A 26236-nucleotide genomic window follows, 5' to 3' on the forward strand; every position below is an offset into this window, starting at 1 on the left:
GGCATAAAATTGCTGTTCTTTGTACCTTTCTGGGAATATAATTTTTCACTTCGATTCTGAATCATATCAACATCATCTTGAGGACGTTTGCAGCAATGACGCTCAACACGTGTAGCATGCCAACCATGCACACACCTCAGCTGAAGAGACGGGCTCACCGTGACGACAGCGAAACCACGCATGACCGCTAACAGCAGCAGTCAGAGGCCATCTATGTAGGAGGCACCCCACTTCCCACAGAAAACAAATCAAAGAAGTTTAGTAAGAGAGACGTGGAAAGCCTAGCACACGCACATAAAGAAGCAATCGTACTTACCATAATATGGTTGCTGTGACTAATTCTAAAACCCAGCCTCAGAAAATAAAATAAAACCAAACAAAACAAATTAAAATAAAATAAAACCCAGCCTCATGCAGCCAGAGAAGCCTGGGCTAGTTTTCATCCTCAAAAATGCACCTGTTCTTCACATGGGGCAAAGGTTTGTAAGTACTGAATTCTCAGCTCAACATACCATGTAGACCTCCACACGGGGAGCAATGAATAAGGTAAAATACCTTGACAGGCATTAACACAACAAACGCAGAGATTTTACATCAACCTTTGTTAAAATCAATACCTGTTGTATTCTTTTAGGAATTCCCATTTTTTCTGGAATAAAATGTGTTTGCTCTGTTGTTACATGCCTTGTCATACATCATGGAATATTTTCAATCATAGATTTATTTTTTCTAAAATAACACTCTTTATTTGCATTGCAGGGTATGCATGTTTGTGATGATTCCGTTTAAAGATTCTTAATGTTATGTATCATCCTTAAAACCTGTTAACTTCCCAGTGATCACTTTCCAAAAGAGAAGAGAAAGAACTATAGGTGATATCAGAACAAACATGTCCCAAATTTTAGACCAAATAGAACAAATATTTAATAAAAGGAAAAGAAAACACTATCCCTACCTATCAGGACCCAGAGTCAGAACAACATAATGAAATGAGGACATAAGAAAATGACCTCGGACTCCTGGCTCCGTTCTCTGTGCTCAGAGGCTTCCCACACCATTAAAATATGGGATTCCAAGGTTGTACCACTCAGGCTGTTTCAACATTCAAACTCAGCGCCCACAGCTGAGAAAACTATGTACATCCACGTCGGCTCCTTCTCCACCTGGAACATCTGCCCCCTTCTCTGAGCCACGTTAGGACCTGTGCCCCATTTGTGGATCTCCATGTGTCGATTACCCTTTCCTGCAAACCATCACCCTATGCATGAGACTCATTCACACAAACGTTTTATCATGAAATAAGTCTGTGTCGTCCGATCACATGCGTTGAAGCTCATCCTTAGGGCAGAATCGTGTCTATTGGTTCTGTGTTCTTGACGATTCTCGTTCACTCATTCACCCAACAAACACTTAATACTAAAGACAATCCATAGAGAAAGAAAACTGAAAATAAATAAGATGATCATTCAGCTCAGGAAGTTACCAAAATAACCAGAGTCAATTCAGAAAAACCTTGACGCCAAAGCCAGACAAGGACCACATGAAGAAGCAGCACTGGAGACGAATCTCATTATGAATAGACATGCAAAAATCCCTCACAAAATTGAGCAAAGTGTATTCCGAAGAGCATTTTTTAGCAGTAGGGTTTTTTCAGTGAAGGTGGTAGGATGAGGACTGCAGTTGTGAACTCAGGGTAAAGAGTCAGGTCAGCTGTGTCATTACCTCCAGCGACACTGAGCTCCTTCAGTGCAAGTGTGGACAGGCAAGGGGCTGGACTCTTGCCAGGCAAATACCGGGGTGGTTCAGAGGGTAAGGAAGCCAAAGTATTTCCAAGACAGTGGCTAAGATGGCAGTTACGAAATCTGAACTGCACCAGGAGAAAAGCCACGTCGAGGGCTGGCCGTGAGATGTTGGGAAAGAATAGGTCAATACGTGGGGGGGGGGGGGGTCAATACGCAGCTGATGAGCCTCCGGAGGGAGGTGCCTGAGCAAAGGGGCTAAAAGCTGGGGACGGGCAGAGAGTAGGCGCTCAGCAGCTTTCCTGAATGAATAGTAATGTCAGGGAGCCACTGAAACAGCGTTTTTATAAGATGGGTGGGGGTATGCGGTCATCACACACACGGGCGGTAAGACCCGTATGGCTGCCAAGATCTGGCTTCTGCCTGCCTTCCCAGGCTCGGATCCTGACACTTGCTGGCCGCTCTTCTCATGCTGTCTGTGTCACACTGCATGCAGATAAGCACATACACAGTGAGCGCTTCCCACCTCTGCACCTGACGTGCCCCCTCCCTGCTGCCCCCAGGCCCAGGGCGGCCACACCAGGCTTGGCCCCTCTCCCTCCTGTCTGTCCCTACGCTCTGAGCCACGTCTCATGGCTGCACAGACAGCCCGGAAGCTCCAGGCCCCACCGCCGGGGCTGGCCTGGGGGCGTCCTTGTCACGTGTCCCCAAGCACCGTTCTCACCTTCACTGTGTGAAAAGGACTTACTGGGGTTTTTTTAGAGAGAGAGAGCATGAGCAGTCAGGGGCAGAGGGAGAGAGAGAATCCCAGGCAGGTTCCACACTCAGCACGGAGCCCAACATGGGGCTCGATCCCAAGAGACCATGACCTGAGCCGAAATCAAGAGTCAGACGCCCAACCGAGCCACCCAGGCACCCCGAAAAGGACTTACTTTTTTCTTTCTTCGTGAGTATTTCTCGATGTCTGCATACTTTCTGAAAGACAAAAGAGTCAACTATAAATCTGTAAAAGTCAGCCAAAAAACATCTTTCTAAAAGTGTAGGCTGCAGCCTTGGCTTTCAGGAGGGCAAGGCCCCGCAGAAGGCCCATCCAGTACCCCCTTCATCACGAGCTCACATCAACGGCATTTCCCCGCCTCAGAACGGAAGGGGCCCCCACTGAGGTTGGTTCAGTCTCCTTCCTCGAGACCTTGGAAAGTCCAATGGATTTCCATTTCTATCAGGGTGAGTGGCACCATGTTTACAGGCACCTTCTGCCCTGAAGCTTGTATACGGTCGTGGGGGGACATCCTAACACATCTGAGGTTTCGGGCAGTTGACAGTCACTCACACAAACACGGGTTTTTCATGCAACTCTCACAGGAACCCGTGGTACATGCGTCCTGCTCTCCCTGGGCTGGAGAGGAAGCACGGCTCGGGGACATGAGGGTTTAGTCAATGCCGCACCCTGACCAGTGGAAGAACAGAGACTCCAAGCCCATCCAAAACCCAGCCCAGCCTCCTCCCACCACTGACAGACCCCTTGTCTAACTGCCACCTTTTGCTCTGATGCGGCCCGGGATGCACACCCTGCTCCTAATTCTCCTGCATGGGGGCTGAACCCCCTGGTGCTACACATGGGGCGGAACGCTCTGGCACCCCGCTCTCCAGCAGAAGGGCACCTCCCGGGTCCACGTCGTGGGTGGGGAACAGCTTCAGTCTCTTAGCAACTCTGTGGACTCGTTTCCTCTTTGGTGAGGGAGAAAGGTATTTAAGCAACCAATAGACCCGGTTCAGGGTTCAACACATGAACAGGTGACAGGGAAAAACAAAACACATGGAGAGCCAGGGGGCTCGTGTGGGGAGCAGGGGACACGGGAGCAGAGAGGGCCGTGCATCTCAGCTCAACAGCCCCTAAGGTATTTCTACCCACCATGCAGTTAGGACAATCAGCAATGAATTAGCAAGTGGATAAAATCAGGAAATAGCCCTGCTTGCCAGGCATGTGGCAGGACCCCAATCTAACCATCGGCTGTGGGATCATTGTCTATGGACAGGACAAAAGAAGCCATTCTCTGCCTCAAAGTAGAAACCCTAACAGCAGGTGAGTGCAAACAGATACCTCCCGGGAGGTGTCTCAGCTTCCCAGGCTCTGGGCCAGGGAACTTATGGGGTGCATGCAGGTGAAACCATCTGACGAACACTGACACCTCTTTTTCTTTGCTCAAGATAATGACCATGAGAAGCGTGGTGGAGAAGCAGCTGCAGGCAAGGTCCCTGACAGGCCCTCACATAGTTGCTATGACTGCACGTAGTTCAAACACAGCCATGGGGCTGAGCGGTCAAGGCTGCAAAATCCCACCATCAGCAGGAAACCGCTCCTCCCAGCCAGCCCTGGAAATCAGGAGCTCCCTCAGGGCAGGAACGGGGACTGGGTACGAGTCACACAAGGCGTCCCACAGCCTCCTGGAAGGAAGGCTACGTGTACATTGCAGGGAGGCGCCTGACACCCAAGTACCAAAATAGGGAGGAGCAGAGCCCCGCCTTCCAGGGCAGGTGACAAAGGGCGTGGCTGGCAGGGCACAGTCCCCCGGGGCTCACAGTCTGCTGGCAGGCATATCCAAGGCGGTCTGCCTGTCATCCCACGCCCCATCCTGTCATCCCACAGGACCCAGAGGCAAAGAAATCAGACTCCGCCCTAATACCGGGGCTTTAATCTGGGACAAAAATCAAGGATTTGGATCAGTACATACCGCTGAACTCCACAGTCTTGCAGGTCACCTCCTTCCTGACCCTGGCCCACCACTGAACCTGGACACCCAGTATGGACACACAGGAGCCCATTAGGAGCTGCAGCTGCTGAGGGCCCCAGACTAATAACCACCAAAGTCCCTCTAAGGAAGCATCAAGTGCAATTGTGCCCTGGGAACGTAAGTCAGACCACCTCATCAGGGGACTTCAAGGTCCTTGAATGGTGAGAACTGCAGATGGACAGAGTCCACACCTGTCTATGTGAGCATCTGTGCAGGACTCTGGGCAAGCAGGTCAGGGCCCAATGCTGGGCTGTTCTTCACAGTAAAGCCACTGGGCGTCCCTCAGGCAGGAGCCCACAGGAGAGCATTATGCACTAATCACAAGAACTTGGCCAAATTCAGATGGCAAGCAGGAGAGTGAGCAAACTGCCCCAGGAAGGGACAGCCAACCTTCTAGTTTTCTGGACGGGAGGGGGACTCCACCAATGCTTTCATCTTCCTTGTAGACGTTCCCGCAAGTGCACAAATACACACACCGTGGTGCAGCCCGTTAGCCTGGGCCAGGATCCACTATAACCATCACCACTGGTTTCATCAGTAGGGCCCGCCACCCCACACCAACTCCGGAGTCCAGGTCAGGGGAAGCCGGCCAAAGGAAGAAAACAGAACGAGGCGCTGGATGGAGGCTGGGCTACCACGACTGTGTCCCGGGGCCAATGTGTTTTGCAGGCTGAGGCCCTTTCTGTCTGAGACTCCCAGTGTCCCCCCACCGGCAGTTCGCTCAACACAAGGGCTCACTGTCCTTGTGACAACATCACACAACAGGGGTCCTCGTGCCTCACTGTGAAAATCCAAAACTGTGTCCTATATAAAATGAGAATATCAAGTTTCACTCCAGAAAAAACAGCCAAGAGCTGAACAGGCTGTACTTGGGAGCGATACTGGGGGAAAAGGCAAACTCTACCAACTCGGGAGGGAAAGGTAAGAAATGTGCTCACTGTTGGACCTCACTGGGCACCTTGGAGGATTTCCAGTAAGGGAAATATTTGAAGGTCTCCAGTCCTGCGGCAACATAGAAGTGGTTGTCTTGCAGATCCTTTGAGTTGTCCAAGAGATGCCCGTTCATGGTAAATAATCTGTGAACAGAGCAAGAAGCGGCTGGAGACTTCAAGCAGTGACCTCAGGGCTGGGGGCATTTCTGCAGACAATATGACCGGGATGTGGGCTACCGGCGCGCACTGAAAGCGTAGGAAAGCGTAATCCAAATGGGCTAATTAAACCCCATCGGAGCTGCCCTTCCAAGGTTGGGCTTGTTTTCCATTTTTAGGTTTTTTAATTAAAGTATATTTTTAATTATGTACAAGTACTCAGAGGCCCTTGAGAACATTTTAAGCTCTTGGTTGGTGTTCAATTAATTTTAATAACAGTAAAAATTAATACAAATTGGCTTATAGTGTTATAACAATACCTGGAAAACAGAGTGGTATTTTATTAGCAAATAATATGCCTTTTTATAAGCACCAAAAGACTAATATTTGTCTCCCTTTTATTCTGTACTCTTTTTTGGCAAGTATTCGTTCACTCATTCATTCATGTAAGAAATGATTCAATTCACTCAGTGTTGAGCATCTCTATGCACTGGACAACGAGGTGGGCACTGTGTTGGATATAACTATGAGTAAGGAAGTCACTGCTACCCCCAAAGTCAGGGTTTGTACACAAACCTATAAACCAAATATGACCAGCGAAGGGCAAAGATCCAAAGAGGAGGAAAACCGGACTCAACTGTAGGCCTCACAGAGGCGGGGACAAGCCATGGGGTGAGGAGGGTGGGAGGTTTCCTCATGGGAAGACGGGTAAAGCCATCTGGGGTAGCAGGAGGGGCCTGGGCCAAAGGCCAGAATGCAAGGGTTGACTGTCACTGAAGGGGAAAGGCACACACATAACTTGCACAGAGAATTCTGGAGCCTGGAATATTCTAGGGAGAGGAATTGATCATTGAGTTCACCAGTGAGGGGGGCTGCCATGGGAGAGCAGAGAAGAGCGAGGTGCCAGCAACAGTCAGCAGACCGTCGTGGACGCACCACGTCGACGCAGCTGCCGGAGAAAGGAGCCCGGCCTGCGACAGGAGGCTCGGGCTGCCACAACAAGGGTGTGCAAGGCCATCGGGAGTCAGAGCAGCGATCTCCAGACTGGGAAGAGGAGAAGGGCACGCTGAGGAGGTCAAAGCCACCGAACCGTTCTCCCCCGCCGTCAGTCCTTCTCAAACCTTAGCGCCAGAACCACCTGGAAGGCTTGCTGACACGCAGAGAGCCGGGCCCCGCCCTTAGGGCCTCCGGTTCCGTGAGCCTAGGATGAGGCCGGAACACTCATGTCTAACAAGTGCCCAGCTTACCCCGCCGCTGCCGCCGCTGCTCTGGGAGCCCCGTGAGAACGGCCACCTTAGACCGGCCCTGGAGCAACGAGAAGACCTTCTGGACAGGCGACCACAGGGAGAAGCCCCCGGAGAGCCACATGGCAGCAGGTGGCCGCGACAAGGAGCACAACGCTGGGAACTCTGTTCCCCTCCTGCCGTGGCCCCTGCCCTGGGACACTCGGTGCGTCACCACCCTGGAGGACCCAAACAGCTAGTGCAAGCATCCCCAGGGGTAAGTCGGGAGGCACAGAGGCCGGCAGCAGGCAAGGGGGGAGGGAGGCAGATGCGACCGAGGGGCAGCAAGGCCGTGCGGGCTGGAGGACGGTGTCCCCTCCTCTGGCGCTGGCCGTCGAGGCTCCACCACGGAGCATTTGGCGCAGCCCCCAGAAGCAGAAGTGTTGGAGCAGATGGACCAAGAATTTAATACAAACATGAAAAATACTGTAAATGAAATACGGGGAGAAGTTACCAATGTGAAACAACAAGAAAGCGTAAAGAAGAAACAAGCAAAAATACAGATGTGAATACTGAGTCATGGAGACGAGGCGCCCAGCAGAAGAGGTACAGACATGGCTCGAGCCACTGTTGGGAGGACAAAACTGACAGGGTCTCCCAGAGGCACGCGGCATGAGAAACAACATGTATAAGAGAAAAGCCGGGAAAGGAGGAGGAGGAGGCGTGCCAACAGCCCAAAAGTAAGAATCTCAAAAAAAACCTAAATGTAGAAAGGGAGAAAAATGTATAGGAATAATGAAGATGCATTTCACAGGATTAAAGAAAGAGGGAGGACCTCAAATTGAGTCAATAGGCGTCAAAAACGAGAGACCACCAGAAAACTCACATGTGGGCACATTAGGGAGACATCCAGGAATGCACACGAGCGTCCAGAAGGGCTCTCTCCGGAGGAGCAGGGAGCAAAGGGGTCAGAGCCGCACCAACGGCCCAACACAAGGAAGTGATGTTTTCAAAATCTGAAAGAACTTTGAAGCTAGCATGGAAATGGGAAGGCCCGCTAAAATACCGTTGCACTGACTCACACCGAGAGCACCTCTACAGGGAGGAGCTAAATGAAAGGAAAAGCAACTCCAGGAGACGCCACGAGGCATCACGTGGAGCAGGGTGACCACGTACCTCGGCACAGTTTGGGTTGTCATTAAAAAAAAGTTAGATCAAAGAAATCCTACTTGGGATAATCCAAAATTCAAATTGTGGATCACAAGCACTGTGACGGGGTTGTTGAGCGGGAGGCCAAGGAGCTGGAGGAGATGGAGTCTGGGTTTGATTCTGGGGCCCAGGAGAATCTTGGCTCCATCAGCAGAAACAAGGAAGGGGATGCATGAGCTGACAGCTCAGGTGGAGGGAGGTGGAGGCAGGGAATGAGCTCTCAACAGTGCCGGAGCTGGAGGAAAAAAGGGCCCTGGAAAAGCTCAAGTCAAATGTCCCAGACACACCGAAAGAGCTTCAGGTCTTCCTCCAGCAACGGGAGCCTTGCAAGGAAGAGAGTCATTGCTTGTATGTTTGCTTGAATGTCTGTTCTCAGGTTAAGTGTTCTTTTCACGCAGTGATGAGAACAAATAAACTTACCCTTTGTACTTCCAGCATTTCTTTCATTCCTAAGCTCTGCACCTTTTCTGAATTCAACCATAAAGAATTGGTTGATTAGATCGATTGATTAGAAAAAATCAAAAGCTTATTAATCTAATGTCCTATTTTCCCACCAAACATCCTGTTTCCTTGCCTGCTTCGCCTCTGCCATTTCACATGTGATATGTGTGATTAATCCTACCACTGCTTCCGGCTCCTTCCAAAAGCTCACACAAGTCAGTCTGCTCCACACAATGATGGGCTCTTTGTTTGAGAGTAACACACTGATATTTATAACTGCGTTCTGGAATCATCTGGGCACCCACAGTACTGACTTTTAGGTACCCTCTGACTTCCCCAGCATGTGTAGGGTCACGTGGTGACTCACCACCCTAACTAGGTTAACGACTACCCCACGGCTCTACGTGCCCAACAGCTGATGTCCCGTTCACAAGATAGGCCCAGTCTTCATCATTGGTGCCACAATTGTTGATTGTAAATCAATCGTTTACATTTGAATTTACCCCCCAAGAGAGATAACTGACAGCAAGTGAAATAGGAGTAATAGATGTTTTGGCTCTTCTACCCCAATGCCTACCACCTGGGGACCATCACTGTCCATAAAGATGATACTTCCAACACTCAGCATCATTCCACATCTCTGCCTTTTCAACTCTGAAAGTTTGTGTCTTCCCTACACTTTCTCAGCCCACTCCCACGCAAGATTTTGGGCCTTCTCATCCCCAGCAGTGTTCCCAATATTGAAGCCTTAACCTTTCTTTCTGCAGCCTGCTAGCCTGGCTGCTCCCACAGCTCCCTCCTTGTGGTCCACTGATCCACACCAGGCCCGTGGTCTAAGTCCACCAACCTGTCTCGGGATTCACTCCCACAACCAGCCATGGCTACCCCGCCTCCCCCCATCCCCCTAGTCACCTCACCTCTGTCCCCCCTCTGTCCACCCCACCTCTGTCCACCCCACCTCTCCCCATCCCCATGTCCTCATTCACCCATTCACCACACCTAGCACATGGCAGATGTTCAATAAACTGTGTTGAATGAAAAATGAAACAAATTGGTTAAAAATAAGTATGGGGGGGTGCACCTGGGTGGCTCAGTTATTAAGCGTCTGCCTTCGGCTCAGGTCACGGTCCCAGGGTCCTGGGATCGAGTCCCACATCGGGTTCCCTGCTCAGTGGGAAGCCTGCTTCTCCCTCTGCCTGCCCCTCCCCTGCTTGTGCTCTCTATCTCTAATAAATAAATAAAATCTTTTAAATAAATAAATAAATAAAAATAAAAATAAGTATGGTAAAAAGACAGTAAATATTGTCTGTTCCAAAGAATTAAAATCAGAGTTAATGATGTAGGGTTGGAGGCCTTGCTGGTCCAGAGAGGACATTCCCACGCTGTGACCCGGTCTCCCCCAGGTGACAGAGCCTTACTTTCGCACGCCTCCTAGAGGGAAGACTTTCTCCCCAATCATGGCCAGCACACTATTCCATTCCATCAGACTGAATTTGGGTATGATAATTTTTACAGGTGGGATAAATAGTCTTCCATTTGTGAAAACACTGTAAGAATAAAAAAAAAAAAAAGCGTTCATTAGTGCCTTACACTTGAGGGGAAACATTGGAAATTCAAAGAGAGCCCTCTAATTCCAGAACTATAAGCTGCATGCGATGGACCAGGCGGCCCTCACACACACAGCCTGACCCGCGAGGACCGTCACCAAGCAGCTCAATGCTGAAAGCCTGGGGACAGAGCAATACTGCAGGGAGGCATCTTTTCGTAGACTATCAAATGCCCAGATGACCAGGACACAACTCCACTTTTTACATAATATGCTTCCACTGTGGTGAGTAAAATGGAAGAAAATTGTGCCCATTTGGCAAACAAAGGGAGAATTTTGCCTTTAAAAGTGCAGTTATTTTCCCTTCCCGCGGAGCCAAGATAGCGTCCCAAAGGAAATAATGTGCAATCCTCCAAAAAGATAACAGAAACCATTGATTTCACTTTTGCAGTCTTAAGGCAGCTTCACCATGATCCCAGCGGGTTTATTTTATTTTTTTCTGTGTCGGGCAGGGGGCCAGCCGTGGGGAGAGCACTCGGTGCAAAGTTCTACTGTGAATGAGGCCCTGCCACCTGGTGTAAGTCTAGAAGTAATAAATAGTATTTAACATTAAGGAGCTCAATTTTACAATTCTAGTTTTCAATTTTTTACGTTATTATTTATGGTTACTGTTGTTTTATTGTTGTTGTTTTTCCTACAATGTAAATAATTTAAAATTGGATGAATACGTCTTTTTCTTTCAGAGCAAATATAAACTTTAATTCGTTTGTGCAAAATACAAAGAATCGGTTTTCTTTCCTAATGCTCTGTGGCAAGGGGCTTCCAATCCATGCAGAGATCACCTTCTTCTATATGTAAAATATTGCCCCAAAATAAACCCTACAAAAGGTTCTGTGCAAGTTATATGACAATGCATTTACGTGATAGCACTCCTACAATAAAGATTTGCTATAATGTTTCCATCGCTTGGTTTTCCTAAATGTTTTCCAAAAGTCTTTCCAAACATAGATTACTACTAGGAATAAAAGAGAAGTGTTTAAACAAGGTCATGCTGGGCACCTGGGTGGCTCAGTTGTTAAGCATCTGCCTTTGGCTCAGGTCATGATCTCAGGGTCCTGGGATCAAGTCCTGCATCGGGCTCCCTGCTCGGCGGGAAGCCTGCTTCTCCCTCTCCCACTCCCCCTGCTTGTGTTCCCTGTCTCACTGTGTCTCTCTCTGTCAAATAAATAAATAAAATCTTTAAAAAAAAAAAAATAGACAAGGTCATGCTGTACTTTTGTCTAAATTTTTAAAGATACTTAACATGCACTTTTATCCTGAGTGTGGGGAAATAGGCACCCTTATGAACTGAATTGTGTCGCCCCCCCCCCACACACACACACTGGAGCTGTTGATAAAAGTGTCACGCTCTCCCTCAAGGGCGAGCTGGTCACATAGACTGAGGAAATCTGACTGGTGAAATCCAACCCATGGAAATGAAACAGATTCATATATAAAGACGTTTCCCATAGGATTATTTATAGAAACAAAAATAGGAAAAGCACCTATATATCCAGGTACTGAGAAATGGTTAAATAAACTGTGACACAGCCGTACAATAACAAATTATGCAGCAGTTTAAAATTGTTTATGCAGGATTTGTATTTACAGGGGGGAAATGATCACATATAATTAATGCTGGGAAAAAAAAACCACAACAGAAGCTACGAAGAGAACATGAAAAGTGAGTGTCCTTCAGGCTACAAGTACGATCTGAGAAGTAGGATGAGGGATTTTGATTTTATTCTTTACAGTGTTCTAGATTCCCACATTTATTTATAATAAGAATGTAAAAATGAGAAAAACTACCCATATGAATATTTTAATTTTTAAAGACAAAGAAAGGAAAGAAATGTTATCTCCAATTTATAAATTAGGAACTTGCAAGTTCAGAGGGTGTGCTGGACTTAACACATCTCCCCAAGTTTGCTGGTTGAGCTGAAGAATGAACTAGACCTTCTTGCTATCCACAATTCAAGCATCCGTCCATCTGCCACCCAGCACTCCAGGTAGCTGGATGGCCAACCAACCCCACCTAAATACCCAAGAACAGTTTCGAGGGAGAGGTTATGGGCAGGCAGGAGCCCCTGGACGCACGGCCAAAGCCCAGCATGGTTAGATCAGGGCATATCCGAATTTTGGAAAACTATGTAGCCAGTTTTTTAAAGCACAGCTTATCCATATGTGCTCATAAGGAACCATCTCCAAGATACGCTGTGTGGTGAAAAAAAAGAGGATACACAACAGTATCTTAGGATCCATACGCTTGCATCTGTGAGTCTGTCCTATAAGGATCCTCCAGAAGTCGTTAGCAGCAGTTGCCTCCAGGGAAGTCACTACAGATCTAGGGATATAAAGTGGGAGGAATGCTTACTTTTAACGCATACCTTTCAAAGCTATGTATTTATTTACCATGGGCATAGGTTACTCTGGCCACAAAAAGTAGTTAATTTTTTAAAATAATTTGAAGTAAGAGAAGTTAAAGGCATAAAACTACTACTCAATGCACCCCCCTACGGTGCTCATTAAAGTTTAATAGGAAATACTTTAAATAGAACATATTTTAAATTATTAAAATAGGAAATATTTTAAATTTTTTAAAAATAGGAAATAGCACATGGACTTAGGAATGGACCTTAGTCAGGGGCTGATGATGGTGATGACAGTGACCCAATGGGTCTCAGGTGACGCTGCTTCGCTTAGTGGCAGAAGCAGGACATAAATCCGAGCCTCAGTCTCCACACTTCAAATGCACGTGGTCTGGACCATCTCAATTCTGAGGAGGCCCAGACAGTCAGGGGAGCACCGGGCTCTCTCTCCAAATCCGGCACGTGCTCAAACAAGCCACCCCCCACCACCCCACCAGCCCGGCTCCCCACCACCCCAGCTCCCCATCTGTGAGAAGGAGAAACCCCTTTCTCCCTGGAACATTAAGACCCTGGAACCCGCAACAGCTATTTTGTTTGCTTGTTTTTATACTTACAAGGTCTCCAAGCAAACATGATCAGGTCTTTGTAGAAAAGACACTGCGATTGAATGGATATTTGGGTCCATCTAGTGGAATTTCTAGCAAACCAATCTAAAGCATGGAGCACATGCTGCAAGGTAAATGGTCCATAGTAGAAAAAAAGAATGTCCGTCAAAGGAAGTGAGAATCACCCATGTTTTGGCTCGTGTCAAAAAAAAAAAATGTAGCTTTAGGGATATGCTTCTTTGCCAGGAAGAATCCATAAGCCAATACTGTTCCCTGAGATTTCTATACATTCTTCAGAAAGAGATGTCTTTCACATAATTTGGAAATACTGTGCCTCTCATCGCTTCAAAACAGCTCAGATTTACAGAAGGCACAATGGAAAGGAGGGCTATTTTATGGAAGTGATCGTCAAGGTTCTGAAGAGACCTGAAAGGGGCCAAGTTTGGCTACTAACAGGTCATGTTTCCTGCATCCTTCTGCCTCCCAGTCTGGGCTCTGAGGAGTCCAGCAGGGGCTTTCCACCTGACGGCCCCCAGCCCTTCGCTGGTTGGCACATGCATGAAGGACACTGGGTCAGGGAGGCAGCAGATGCTGACAACGGCCAGGACCCGACGTCCCCGCTAGCGCCTTTCAGACACGCAGAGCCCACACTTCTGTAGAAACTCACTGAAATTCTGTCCCCTGGGAGCAGAACATGGCAAAAGGGAGGGTACTCTCTCCATCTCCACATCAGAGGTTCTAATCATAAAATGCTGTAACATCCAGGACAAGAAAGATTTGGAGAGTGCCTGCTCTGTGACCAGCGCTGGGCGGGCCCGTGGACCCGTCGCCAGGGAGCCCTCAGCACACGCCGGTGTGTATCATCCATCCTGTTTTACAAGCCAGGACCCAGTGCAGAGACACGGAGTGTGCCAGTCACAGAGACAGTAAGGTGAAAGGTGGGATTTGAGCCAATGATGGGTTTGAGTCAACTGTGTGCTTTCTACAACCCCAAATGGAAGGCAGACTGGCCCAGAAAGTGGTCTCATCCCGGACACACTGTCCCGGGCACCTCGGCCCCTAGCGTCCGCCATGGCTCCAGGGGGCATGGGGACTCCTGCCATCCCCGTCCTGCGGCCATCCCACGGGTCTTGGCCAGTAAGAGCTCAGGGTGGGGAAATAACCCGTAAGTTTCCTTTCAACACCCACCAGCTGCAACGGCTAGCTTTAAAAATAAATAAATAAGAGCCTAAGATTAAATTGTGTGTGTGAAGCCCTTGTCTTTGCACCCCCATGTGAACTGTTGGACAGCAGGCGATTGGATTGTTTTTCCAAAATCAAGGTTCAAGAGAAGAAAGGATATGTAGCACCTGGAAGGCTGAATCATACAGGTGTCCTGGGGTGGGGGCGGGGGAGAGGAAGAGGGTGACGGTGAGTCTGTCTAGCTGGTGAGTCTGTCTAGCTGGAACACTATCTTTTAGGAGCCACAGCCGTCGTGATTTCTCACCCACAAGACCTTACTCACTTAACGTGCCGGGATGTACGGTGAAATGTTTGCCACCTGGAAGGCACATTCATATCACAATGTACCACCGGTTTGATCTGAAAAGAGGAAAAGCAAGCGTCAGAATTCAGTTCCAACTGACAAACACCTGTTAAATACCAACAGCCCGCGGAGCACTGCCCCGAAACCTAAGTAAAGGTGGGGGCGGGCCTGGCTAACAGACACATGGGGTGGCCCCAGGAAGGGCTCTGGGCAAGCCGGATTCCTCCCTGGGAGGGGGACAGACTCCCGCCAGGTGACTGGGGCTCGGGTCGAGAGCTGTGTGTTCCAGTCGGGGTAAAGGGCCAGGCGAGCAGGTGCGGAGCGGGCTAGAGCCATCCGGAGGGTCCGGAGAGACACGCTGTGCAGCAGTGCTCAGGACGCGCCAGCAGCCCACCCGACAGGCAGGCATCCGAGATGGCTCCCCAGGCACGCGGCTCGGCCGAACCGTGCGCCCCAAGAACGGTGGTGGCTTCTATGAGGTCATGGGGTTCGGCTAGAACGTCCTGCAAGCAGGTGAGAACACCTCCCCTTGTTCCCTGACCCTTCTCTTCTCTTTCCTGTGAATCCAACCTGAGGGGCTGAGCCACCCCTGGGGCCTCGTTCAGCTCCCACCTCAGCCCCCTTGTGGCCTAGACACACGGAGGAAAAGGATCTCTGAGCCCTGCCGCGGGCAAGCAAAATCTCTCTTCCCCAGGCTCTTAACATTTAAGAGAGTGCAGAAAGGGGGACTGCGCTGTTGACACACTGGGGGAGGATCAAGGCCATGGCCCCACACAGTCCCAGAGCTGCCTCGAGGCTTCTCCATCGTGACCCCCTGAAAGTCGCTTCCCAGCTGTGTCCCTTCCCCGTCCCCCAGCCCACCAGGCTGGAGAGCTTGCGGCCGGTTCACCCTCCGGACCTCCGTGGCCCAAGTGCCCCACCTGACACACGAGGCCTCCACACTCCCTCTCCCCGAGCCCAGTCTACCCCGCCTGCCTCATTCCGCCACTCCGCATTCTGCCAGCCTCCACGCAGGACCCGGCGGCACAGCGCCTTTGCTCAGGCTCCTGCCAGATTAGAGCCCTCTGGGTGCCCCCCATACCACATGCTGCCGTTCCTGCAGGCTGCCCCCTCCCGGTGCACTGTGAGCTCCTGGCGGAGATGCCCTGAGCCCGCCGACCTCCCACCGAGTCCACCAGGAGGCCTCACCTGGAGCCCCGCCCCCAGGGGCTATCCCCACCTGGCATCCTGGCATCCTGGCTACCCCCACCTGGCATCCTGGCATCCTGGCTACCCCCACCTGGCATCCTGGCATCCTGGCTACCCCCACCTGGCATCCTGGCATCCTGGCTACCCCCACCTGGCATCCAGGGGCTACCCCCACCTGGCATCCTGGCTACCCCCACCTGGCATCCAGGGGCTACCCCCACCTGGCTGCTGCATCCACACACGTGTGCTGCTGACCCTCCCTTCCCCATCTCCGGCCACGTGTGACCCCTTCTCCCTTCTGACCCCGGCCCGACTGAGCAGAGTCACTCGGTACTGGAGCGTTTGCTGCGGGCTTGGGGCTCAGGTCTGACAAGGGCGCCCCTCCCTCATCACCCAGCTCCTGAACCCAAACCTGCAACGTAGGCACAGCTCTACCGAATTACCCCAAGTGAGTGAAGGTCACCTACACAGTTCCTTTGCCAAGGATAACACCGGCCGGTGTCCCCTGGGTTCACCGTGAGAGGTATGAGGAAGCCGCACATACCATTAACAGTGGGCGACAAAGTTTTGGCATCTCGTGCTCTCCCCAGCACGGGTTTTTGTAAAAGAGGAGAAGGAAAATCTCCTCATCTGGGTCTTCAGAAGACGACGACGAGCCAGCGAGCACGCGGGGCAGGGTGGAGAAGGTCAGAAGGACCGAGCCCGTTCAGCATCTTGCCGCAGGCTGCAAGGTCCTCAGTCAGAAGGGGGAGCTGCCTGTGAGGCCGGGACAGAGCACAGCGAATTGGGAGGCAGCCCGCTGGGTGGGAGAGCACAGGCCGTGGACTCGGACCCACCAGGGCTCCCATCCCACACCTGCGGCTCACAGTCCGTGCCACTCTGCGGGGCCGATTTCACCTCTGAGCTGCGAACTATTCATGTTGGCAGCAGGGACGATACACCTTGGGGGGGGGGGGCGGTAAAAGACACAATACCACACCTGCTACACAGTGATAAATACTCAATCCAATTACAACACATGCCGAGACACAGAGGCAGAGAGACAGAGGAGGGGAGGGGAGGGACTGGAGAGAGACGGACAGAGCATGTGGCATCTCAATCTCACTAAGGCTCAAACAGAATTGCTGATCTTACCCACAGCCAGCTGGCTACCCCACACGTCCCCATCTCTGGAAGCGGCACCACCACAGACCCATCTGTTCAACCACAGAATCTGGGAGACACTGGTGAGTCCTTTCCTCCCCTACACCCCTCAACTAACCCATTAGCGCATCTCTCAGTTCCACCTCAGAGCCGTATCCTGGACCCATCCACCACTGCCATGCAGGTCAGGCGGCCCATCTCTCTGCGGCTCGTCCTCCCACCCCCACAGTCCCTTCTCCACGGGGAGCAGAGCCTCCCTTGTGAACAGCAGTCAGAATGGTCACCCTCTGCTTCAGCGCCCATGCAGTGGAGATAGCCACACGTCCACTAAAATCCCCGCTCCTCCCTTCCTCCCCACACCACAGCCCTGGATGTATTCCTGCAGCTCTCAAACATCAAGCTTGTTCCTGCGCAAGACCTTGAGCCTGGAATGTTCTCCCATGTCTTTGCACACCTTGCTCTTTCCTGCATTTAGAAGTCCATTTAAAAGCAACTCCTCCGAGAGGTGCTCCCTGACCAATCACACCCTTGATTTATTTCCATCTAGCATTTAATACCGTCTAATATGCTTGTGTTTATTTACTTATTATTGACTCCTCCTTATTGGAATGTAAGCCTCCTGAGAAGCAGAGATCTTGACTGTCATGTTCGACAAAGGATCCCCAGAGCCTGAACAATGAGTGGTCCATAGGAGGAGTTTGAGAAGAACATTGTGAATATGAATGAATAAATGCTGTCATGGCAAGTGATAAACAGCTCTGATACTCCAGGAAGAATCCCAGAAAAAGTGAGGTCATTGAGCAGGGTGGTAACGCACGCCTACAGCAATGTCATACTATATATAAGATTATACACACCTGCATACTGATGGCAAAAAATCAAAGCCGTGAATACCAACAACTACTGACCTAGTTTAAAAACAAAACAACAGAAATTATTATCTGCAAAATTCTATTAAGGTACAACTACTCTAAGAAACAGCTTTCTGCTTGATTGCATAAAATTATGGAAACAATGAGCTAATTGCTTTTTTATGTGTTAATGATTCATTAACCCTGATATCACCTGCCTAATTAAAAACCCCAGCAATTAAATACACGATTCTGGATTTTTTTTCCCCTGTACTGCACATAATCTCCTAAGAAAGCACAGGTGGCTTTCTGTTACTGACTGATGGTGATGACACGTTCAGAGATCGTGTATTCGCTCATCTGCCCTGAGAGGCCGGAGGGCTCAGTGGGCTTTAGGGCTCCTTAACCAACAGTCTGGGGTAATTAAACCAAATCTACACCAATGCCAGAAGACACGTAAGGTTGCCGCAGTTATTTCCCCAGGTAGCAGCTATGGTTTATTGAATGCCCGTTCTGGCAGGCACTGCATTCATGCCTAACCCTCAAAATAACCAGGCAAAATACTCACACGGTAAACAATCAGAGCTGCTTTTAATTTTCTTCACCAAGAACACACCGTTATGAAGTGTCCTGGCCACAATAAGCCGTCAAAAACTATTTGATTGTAGATTTTAGCCACCTGGGGGTTTGAACCTAAGCCGGCGTGGCACATAGGAGCCTGAGTCTGAGCCGTCCATGATTCCAGCACTGGCTCCATCACCTTGTGTTTACATAACCTGCAACAGGCTGTGCACCTGCATGCTCGTGCGTGCAGGCAGATGCGAGCGGCGCCGGTCTCCTAAGGGCTGCTTTCGGTGTGCTAACACGAGATGAGATGATGCAGTTGTGGGGCGCTTAGCAAAGCACCAAGAATGAGTTAAGAGTTCGGTTGAGAGCAGTTGTTGTTGTTGTTGTTGTTAGCTTCAAAGTCCCTGCTCTTTGCACCCCATCGAGCTGCTCCAACTACCTCAGTGAACATCTTCACAGCCTTTTCCATGCAAAACATCAAACAGAAAAGACTCAAGAGAGTCTAGCACCAAGAAAAGACCTCGTCAGGTAACCACATCAAGGGGAGAATCTCATCATGAGCAAATGGTGCTTGTCAGGGTCTGGAACGTGGGCCATGCAAGCTAAATTAACAGAGAGGCCCCTACACCACTTGACAGAGGATGCTGAGCCTAAGAGCCTAAACAGATGTATTTGTGAAGAGACACACAATCGCCACAGATCACAGAAACCCTACAGAGAGTGCAGTGGGCCCCCCATTTCTCATTCTGCTCATTAAGGAAATGGTCACCCTGGACCACCTCCAAAGTCACTTTGGTTCTCATTCTGTGATCCTCTGAGTCCAAAAATAAACCAGTTTAACTCTTTCCCAAAATGTCCAGGAATCTGCAGAGGTCAGCCCCTCTGCAGCAATGATGTGAGGACAGGAAAGGCAAAAGGGGGGAATCGCCCTTCACCCCCAACCCCAGGCGCCGTTGACTGTAGAAATGTAGCAAATCTGGGCAAACCCTCAACACCTTCGCAGCCCTCCCCCTGGCTTTACCACTGTGGACTCTGGAGGGGAGACCAGGCAACTGTGTCTAAAACAGGGCTGGGGAAATGGGTTCTTGGCCTTCTTGGTCATGATGATTATGAATTTTTATTTCGGTTTTGGGGAAATGAGAACCATGACTGGGGTTTTATAACTGACTTAGTTGATATCATGTACCGTGTAAGGTTCTATCATGATTCTAAAAGTTAGGCTTTTGCCCCCTCTGGAAGGTTGGGAGGGATGCAGGGCCACCTGTCCAGACCTCACTGGGGGTTTCTCAACAGTGATGCCACTGGAGGGGCGGGTCCCTGTCTGGTTTCCTGAGTGCCTCCACGACAGTGGCCGAACTGAGTTATCATGAGCCTTGAGTGGAAGTTCCCAGAGCTAGAGTAGTGGAAGGGTTGAGGATGGCCCAGGCTGGGGTTCCTAGGTCTCCCGTGGGGCCTGGAGACCAACCACTTACCTAGGGTCAGCAAGGGAAGTCAGAGCAGCTAAAGCCCAGGGCTCCTGACCTCTGACAACAGCGGGGACTCCAGAGCCAACAGCAACAGAAACAACAGCGACTACTATCAGCTGAGCTCTTAACTCACTTCGCGCATTTTCTAAGCAGCGGGCAATGCATTACCTCATTTTGTGTTACTCATAACAAAAGCAACGGTGTTTGCCACCAAATTACTCCTCCTGAGGGCCATTCAAATTTTCATATTTCAAATCCTATTGGTTTAGTGATTTGTTTCTTTATATTGAAAGATGCTATATCGGGCGCCTGGGTGGCTCAGTCGGTTAAGCGACTGCCTTCGGCTCAGGTCATGATCCCAGGGTCCTGGGATTGAGTCCCACATCGGGCTCCCTGCTCTGCAGGGAGCCTGCTTCTCCCTCTCCCACTCCCCCTGCTTGTGTTCCCTCTCTCGCTGTGTCTCTCTCTGTCAAATAAATAAATAAAATCTTAAAAAAAAAAAAAAAAAGAAAGATGCTTTATCTTCTCCAAACTATTTTGATTTACCACCTGCTCCTCATACACCAACATCTCTCTCTCTCTCTCTCTCCTCGTCCCACCTCGGCAACTTCAGGCCTCTTCCTCCAACAGAGGGGGACACAGTATGCAAAGCAAGTAATCAACCAACGAGCATCCTTGGGGTGACCTTGGCATGCAGAGGACATCCTTCAATGACTCCTTTTGGAAACATAAAATAGCAACACATGAGACTAACCACTCCTACTGGCCCACTGTCGACTGCCTACGTTACCTGCAGAGTCGCGAATAATGGCGTATGAATAAAATAACCAAAAAGGAAGAAAGAAAGAAGAGTGAGACTATGGGGGTGGAGGATTAGAAAAAAATGCAAACAGAAGCAGAGAAAAGAAGAACAAAAGCAGGGTGAGTGCCGGCCAGCACACTCACACTTTACCATTATCACTGGGGTCAAAGGTGATTCATTCTGCACGTATGTTTAAATTGTGTGGTTAAAAGAAATAGTAAAGCTGCTGATAAATGCCAACCGATGGAGGGGGAAGAGTTACCCACATCAGCTTCGATGAGGAGGCTAGGAAAAGCAGGGCCACCTAGCAAAGTTGGCAGAGAGGGGAGAAGGAAGCAAGCTGGCAGGCCAACTCTGCACGGTGGGCTCCAGCGTGTGCCCAAGCCAGGCACTCCCCATCTGCCCGATGCCAGAACAGAAATCTCCATCGTTGGGCCAAGACACTGTGTCCACAGTGTCTCTGACAAAAATGCAAATGTATCACATGGCAGAGAAGGGAAGTTAGCTCCCTCCTGTGACAAAACAGCAGAGATCATCCCCGAAGGCCTGCGCCCTGGGAGGGAAGGGCATTAGGGGGAGTGGGGGGAGAAGGATGTCCTAAAGAGAAAGGGAAGAAAGTGAGAGTGCAGAGAAGAGTCACACCACATAGAAGCATGGTTCCCTACACAACAACACAGAAGAAAGTTCAAAGCAGAACCAATGAAATAGAAAGCAGAGGCAAAGAAATCAAGATAACCAATAAAACCAAAAGTTGGTTCTTTGAGAAGATTGATAAAATTGATAAAACTATAGACAGTCTCGTCAGGAAAACAGAGAGAAGACACAAATGACCAGGAATAGCAGCATGAGGGGGTCACATCACTGGATTCCACAGATGTCAACAGAATCAGAGAACATTATAAACGACTTCATGGGGTGCCTGGGTGGCTCACTTGATTAAGTTTCTGATTCTAGGTTTCAGCTCAGGTCATGTCCTCAGGGTCCTGGGATCGAGCCCTGTTGCAGGCTCCATGCTCAGCCGGGAGTCCATTTCTTCCTCTCTCTGCCTCTCCCCCAGCTCCCATGCGTGCTCTCTCTCTCTCTCAAATAAGTAAATAAATCTTTAAAAAAAATAAAAATAAATGACTTCTTGCAATAAATTCAACGACTGAAATGAAATGGACAAATTAAAAGACACAAACTAGCAAAGTTCACTCAAGAAGAAAAAGACAACCTGAGGAGCCCTATTATCTAGGAAGGCAGCTGGATTTGTAGTTAAAAACCTTCCCACAAAGACAACTCCAGGCCCAGTTGACTCCTCTGGTAACTTCTACCAAACATTTAAGGAAGAAATGATACCAAAACTAGAGAAAAACATTACAAGAATAAAAACCTACAGACAGCATCCCTCCATGAACACAGATGCAAAAATTCCAAACAAAATTTTAGCAAATAAAATCCAACAATATATAAAAAGGACAATATTTCATGAGTGGGGTCTGTCTCAGGAATGCAAGGTCGGGTTAATATTTGAAAGTCAATCAATGTAATTCATAATATTAACAAACAGAAAGTGAAAAACCCCAGGATCAGCCCAGCAGACACAGAGAAAGCCCTGCCTAATCCTACATCCCAAGCAGAGCCCCTCCCCCAGTGCAGGCCTGACCCAGCCCAGTGGGCAGAGGGCATGGTGTTTTATCTCGTCTGCCTTCAGCCTTCTCTCCCTGCTCTTCCAGGGTGGGGCTGAAGGGCAAGGGAAGGGCAGTGTCTAATGCGAATGGAGCTGCTGCAGCTGACTTCCTTAGCGGGTATCCAATGTGGCTTTGGTGGCTTTGAGGCGAGGGGGCTGGAGCAGGTTGTTCCGAGAACCAGCACAGAGCCTGCCTGCTGCACTGCGGAGACGCATTCTCCATCTGATGCCTCACCGGAACCTTTCCATGCCTCGAATAAGATAAACAGCTAAAACAGTCAATAAAAAACTAGTCTTTTAGCTCATTATTATATTATCCCCACAATTATGGGGATGTCCCCCCAAAACCACAAAGCAGGAAAGACATGGTGGAGTAAGTATTAGTCAGTAATCAGAGATGATAGAAGAGGGGTAAGGTAGGTAGTTAGGCAAAGCAGTAGAGGTAGCAAGAGAGAGAGGTGCGCACCAGGGTGACCCACACAGCCCAGCCCTAGGGCTCTGGCACTCTGTCCTCATAGGGTACAGCAGGACACAGATCTTAATTTCAGGCTACACTTATGGTCCACTCACGGGAACAGATTTCTTGGACCAAATCTTCCCTTTCAGTCAAAGCTCTTGGTTGTGGCTCATTCAAGGTTGGCTACAGCACAGACACATGTCCCCGAACACACTACACTCCCACCCAGACAGTAACGTACATATCAAACCAGAGTAGCAATCCATTTTCAGTGGCTTCTTCCCCAAGGCAGTGGGCATCAAGCACGCCCAGCCACGCACACTACGCCGCTCAACCCCCAGGGTAGCTACGGGCATTCTCATGCATCACTGGAAGCAATACACCTTTTCAGAAACTTCCTGGCCGTAAATATTAAAGAAGTTACAATTGGAAGGAAGGGAAGATGGCGGAGGAGTAGCAGACCTGGATTTCGTCTCCTCTCGGGAATTCAGCTGGATAGGGATCAAACCATTCGGAACACCTACAAACCCAAAAGGAGATCGAAGAAAGGAATAGCAACAACTCTCTCAACAGAAAAGCGACCACTTTCTGGAAGGTAGGACGTGCGGAGAAGGGAATCCGAGGCGATATTCGGGAGGAGAGACCGCGGGGGAGGGGCCTCCGTCAGCTGCTTCTGGCAAGTGATGGAGCCGCGGAGCACAAAGTCGGAACTTTTAAAAGTCTGCTCCGCCGAGGGACGTCACTCTGGTGGCTAAGCGGGGGTGGAACCCTCCGGGACAGTGTGGTCTCAGGACCCTCGGGGTCACAGAAAGACCGGGGGTGCCTGAGGGCGGCAGAGCTCCCAGGTATCGGAGCAGGGAAGCCGGCTGCAGAGGCGGAGCCCAGGCGCGGGCTCTCAGCTCGGGGTGGCCATTGACCGTGATCCGGGGCACAGTCGGGCCCCTGCTCCTCCAGCAGGGACCCAACAAGCGGCAGATCCGGGGAGACTCACCTCTTCCCCCGGGAGGAGCCGCGCGGGAGGGCACCGCAGGGATCTGCTGGGTTTGGAGACTCCAGACCGGGTCGGGTGCCAGAGATAGAAACGCGCAGTCACAGGCCGGGTGAGCACGGAGTGACCGGGGAGAGTGGGGAGACGGGAGCGACTGGCGGCTTTTCTCTGGGGGCGCACTGAGGAGCGGGGCCCCGAGTTCTCGGCTCCTCCGGGGCGGAGATTGGGAGGCCGCCATCTTCACTCTCCGCCTCCAAAGCTGGACGGAAAGCTCGCAGGGAACAAAAGCCCCGGAGAGCAAACCCGAGCAGATGACTTAGGCGGGAGGGGGCAAGGGCGGGGCACTTCCGCCTCCGGCAGAGACATTTGGAAACCACGGCAACAGGCCCCTCCCCAGAAGATCAGCGAGAACAGCCGGCCAAGACCAAGTTTACCGATCGATGAGAACGGCAGAACTCCAGCGCTAGGGGACTACTGCACATAGAAGTCACGGCTTTTTTACCATGATTCTTTAGTCTTTCAAAGTTAATTTTTTTAACTGTCTTTTTTTCTTTTTTGAATTTTTCTTTTTCCCTTTTTCAACCAACATCTTATCAACCCCTTTTTAAAAAAAAACATTTTTATTTTTCATTATTAGAGTCATATTCTATCCCTTCATAGTAGTTACCCCTATTTTTGGCATATATATATAAGTTGTTCTCTCTTTAAAATTTTGAGATAGTTTCTTCTAACAGATTAAAATATACCCTACATCTCTAGTATATGGTTTTTTCTACTCCCCTGCCTGATCACATTCTCTCCCTTTTTTTTCTTTTTTCTCTTTCTTTAAATCCTCTTCTTTCTTTTTTCAAACAACTTCTTATCAATTCCTTTTATAAAATTTTTTATAATTTCCATCTTTACAGTAATATTCCATCCCTTCATCATATCAACGCTTATTTTTGTACATATATAAGTTTTTCTTTCTTTAAAATTTTGGGAGGCACTTTCTTCTAAAAGACCAAAATACACCCCAAATTTAGTGTGTGGCACTGATCTATATACCAGCCTGATCATATTTGATCACATTCTGGTTTTTTGTTGTTGTTGTTGTTTTGTTTTGTTTGTTTTGTTTGTTTTTATCTTTATCTTTTTCTTTTTCTTTTTTTTCTTTTTCTTTTTTCTCTCTTTCCGTTTCTTTTTCCACTGCTTCAGGTCTTTTCTGATTCGTTTAGAGTATATTTTCTGGGGACGTTGTTACTTTGCTAGCATTTTGTTCCCTCATTAATCTATTCTCCTCTGCACAAAATGACAAGATGGAAAAAATCACCTCAATAAAAAGAACAAGAGGTAGTACCGACTGCCAGGGACCTACTCAATACGGACATTAGTACGATGTCAAATCTAGAGTTCATAATCATCACTTTAAAGATACTAGCTGGGCTTGAAAAAAGCATAGAAGTTATTAAAGAAACCCTTTCTGGAGAAGTAAAAGAACTAAAATCTAACCAAGTAGAAATCAAAAAGGCTATTAATGAGGTGCAATCAAAAATGGGGGCGCTAACTGCTAGGATAAATGAGGCAGAAGAGAGAATCACTAATATAGAAGACCAAATAATGGAAAATAAAGAAGCTGAGAAAAAGAGAGAGAAACAACTACTGGATCACAAGGGCAGAATTCGAGAGATAAGCGATACCATAAGACGAAACAACATTAGAGTAATTGGGATCCCAGAAGAAGAAGAAAGAGAGAGAGGGGCAGAAGGTATACTGGAGCAAATTATAGCAGAGGACTTCCCTAATTTGGGGAAGGAAACAGGCATCAAAATCCAGGAAGCACAGAGAACCCCTCTCAAAATCAAAAAAGTAGGTCAACACCCCGACATCTAATAGTAAAACTTACGAGTCTCATAGACAAACAAAAACTGAAGGACTTTGCAAACACAAAACCAGCCCTACAGGAAATCTTGAAAGGGGTCCTCTAAGCAAAGAGAGACCTTAAAAGCAACATAGACCAGAAAGGAACACAGACAATATACGGTAACAGTCACCTTACAGGCAATACAATGGCACTAAATTCCTATCTTTCAATAGTTACTCTGAATGTAAATGGGCTAAATGCCCCAATCAAAAGACACAGGCTATCAGACTGGATTAAAAAACAAGACCCATTGATATGCTGTCTGCAAGAGACTCATTTTAGACCCAAAGACACCCCCAGATTGAAAGTGAGGGGGTGGAAAACCATTTACCATGCTAATTGACACCAAAAGAAAGCTGGGGTGGCAATCCTTATATCAGACAAATTAGATTTTAAACCAAACACTGTAATAAGAGATGAGGAAGGACACTATATCCTACTTAAAGGGTCTATCCAACAAGAAGATCTAACAATTGTAAATATCTATGCCCCTAACATGGGAGCAGCCAATTATATTAGCCAATTAATAACAAAATCAAAGAAACACATCAACAACAATACAATAATAGTGGGGGACTTTAACACCCCCTTCACTGAAATGGACAGATCATCTAAGCAAAAGATCAACA

At 48.9% G+C, this 26236-nt stretch overlaps 1 protein-coding gene across 1 annotated transcript in view; it reads right to left on the reverse strand.

Moving 5' to 3' along the window:
- Positions 1-26236, reverse strand: part of DCDC2C (doublecortin domain containing 2C) — a 107010-nt gene that overhangs the window by 65003 nt on the left and 15771 nt on the right. The window contains exons 3-6 of the mRNA XM_064573528.1: positions 14556-14632; positions 9911-10039; positions 5470-5607; positions 2672-2714 (exon numbers count right to left, since the gene is read on the reverse strand). Coding sequence (XP_064429598.1) covers positions 2672-2714; positions 5470-5607; positions 9911-10039; positions 14556-14632 — 387 coding nt within the window. The remainder of the gene's footprint in view (positions 1-2671; positions 2715-5469; positions 5608-9910; positions 10040-14555; positions 14633-26236) is intronic.

This window comes from Mirounga angustirostris, unplaced genomic scaffold, assembly GCF_029215605.1.
Source record: "Mirounga angustirostris isolate CCGP_5_RB_7025 unplaced genomic scaffold, mMirAng1.0.hap1 SCAF_10, whole genome shotgun sequence".
NCBI classification, from domain to species: Eukaryota; Metazoa; Chordata; class Mammalia; order Carnivora; family Phocidae; genus Mirounga; species Mirounga angustirostris.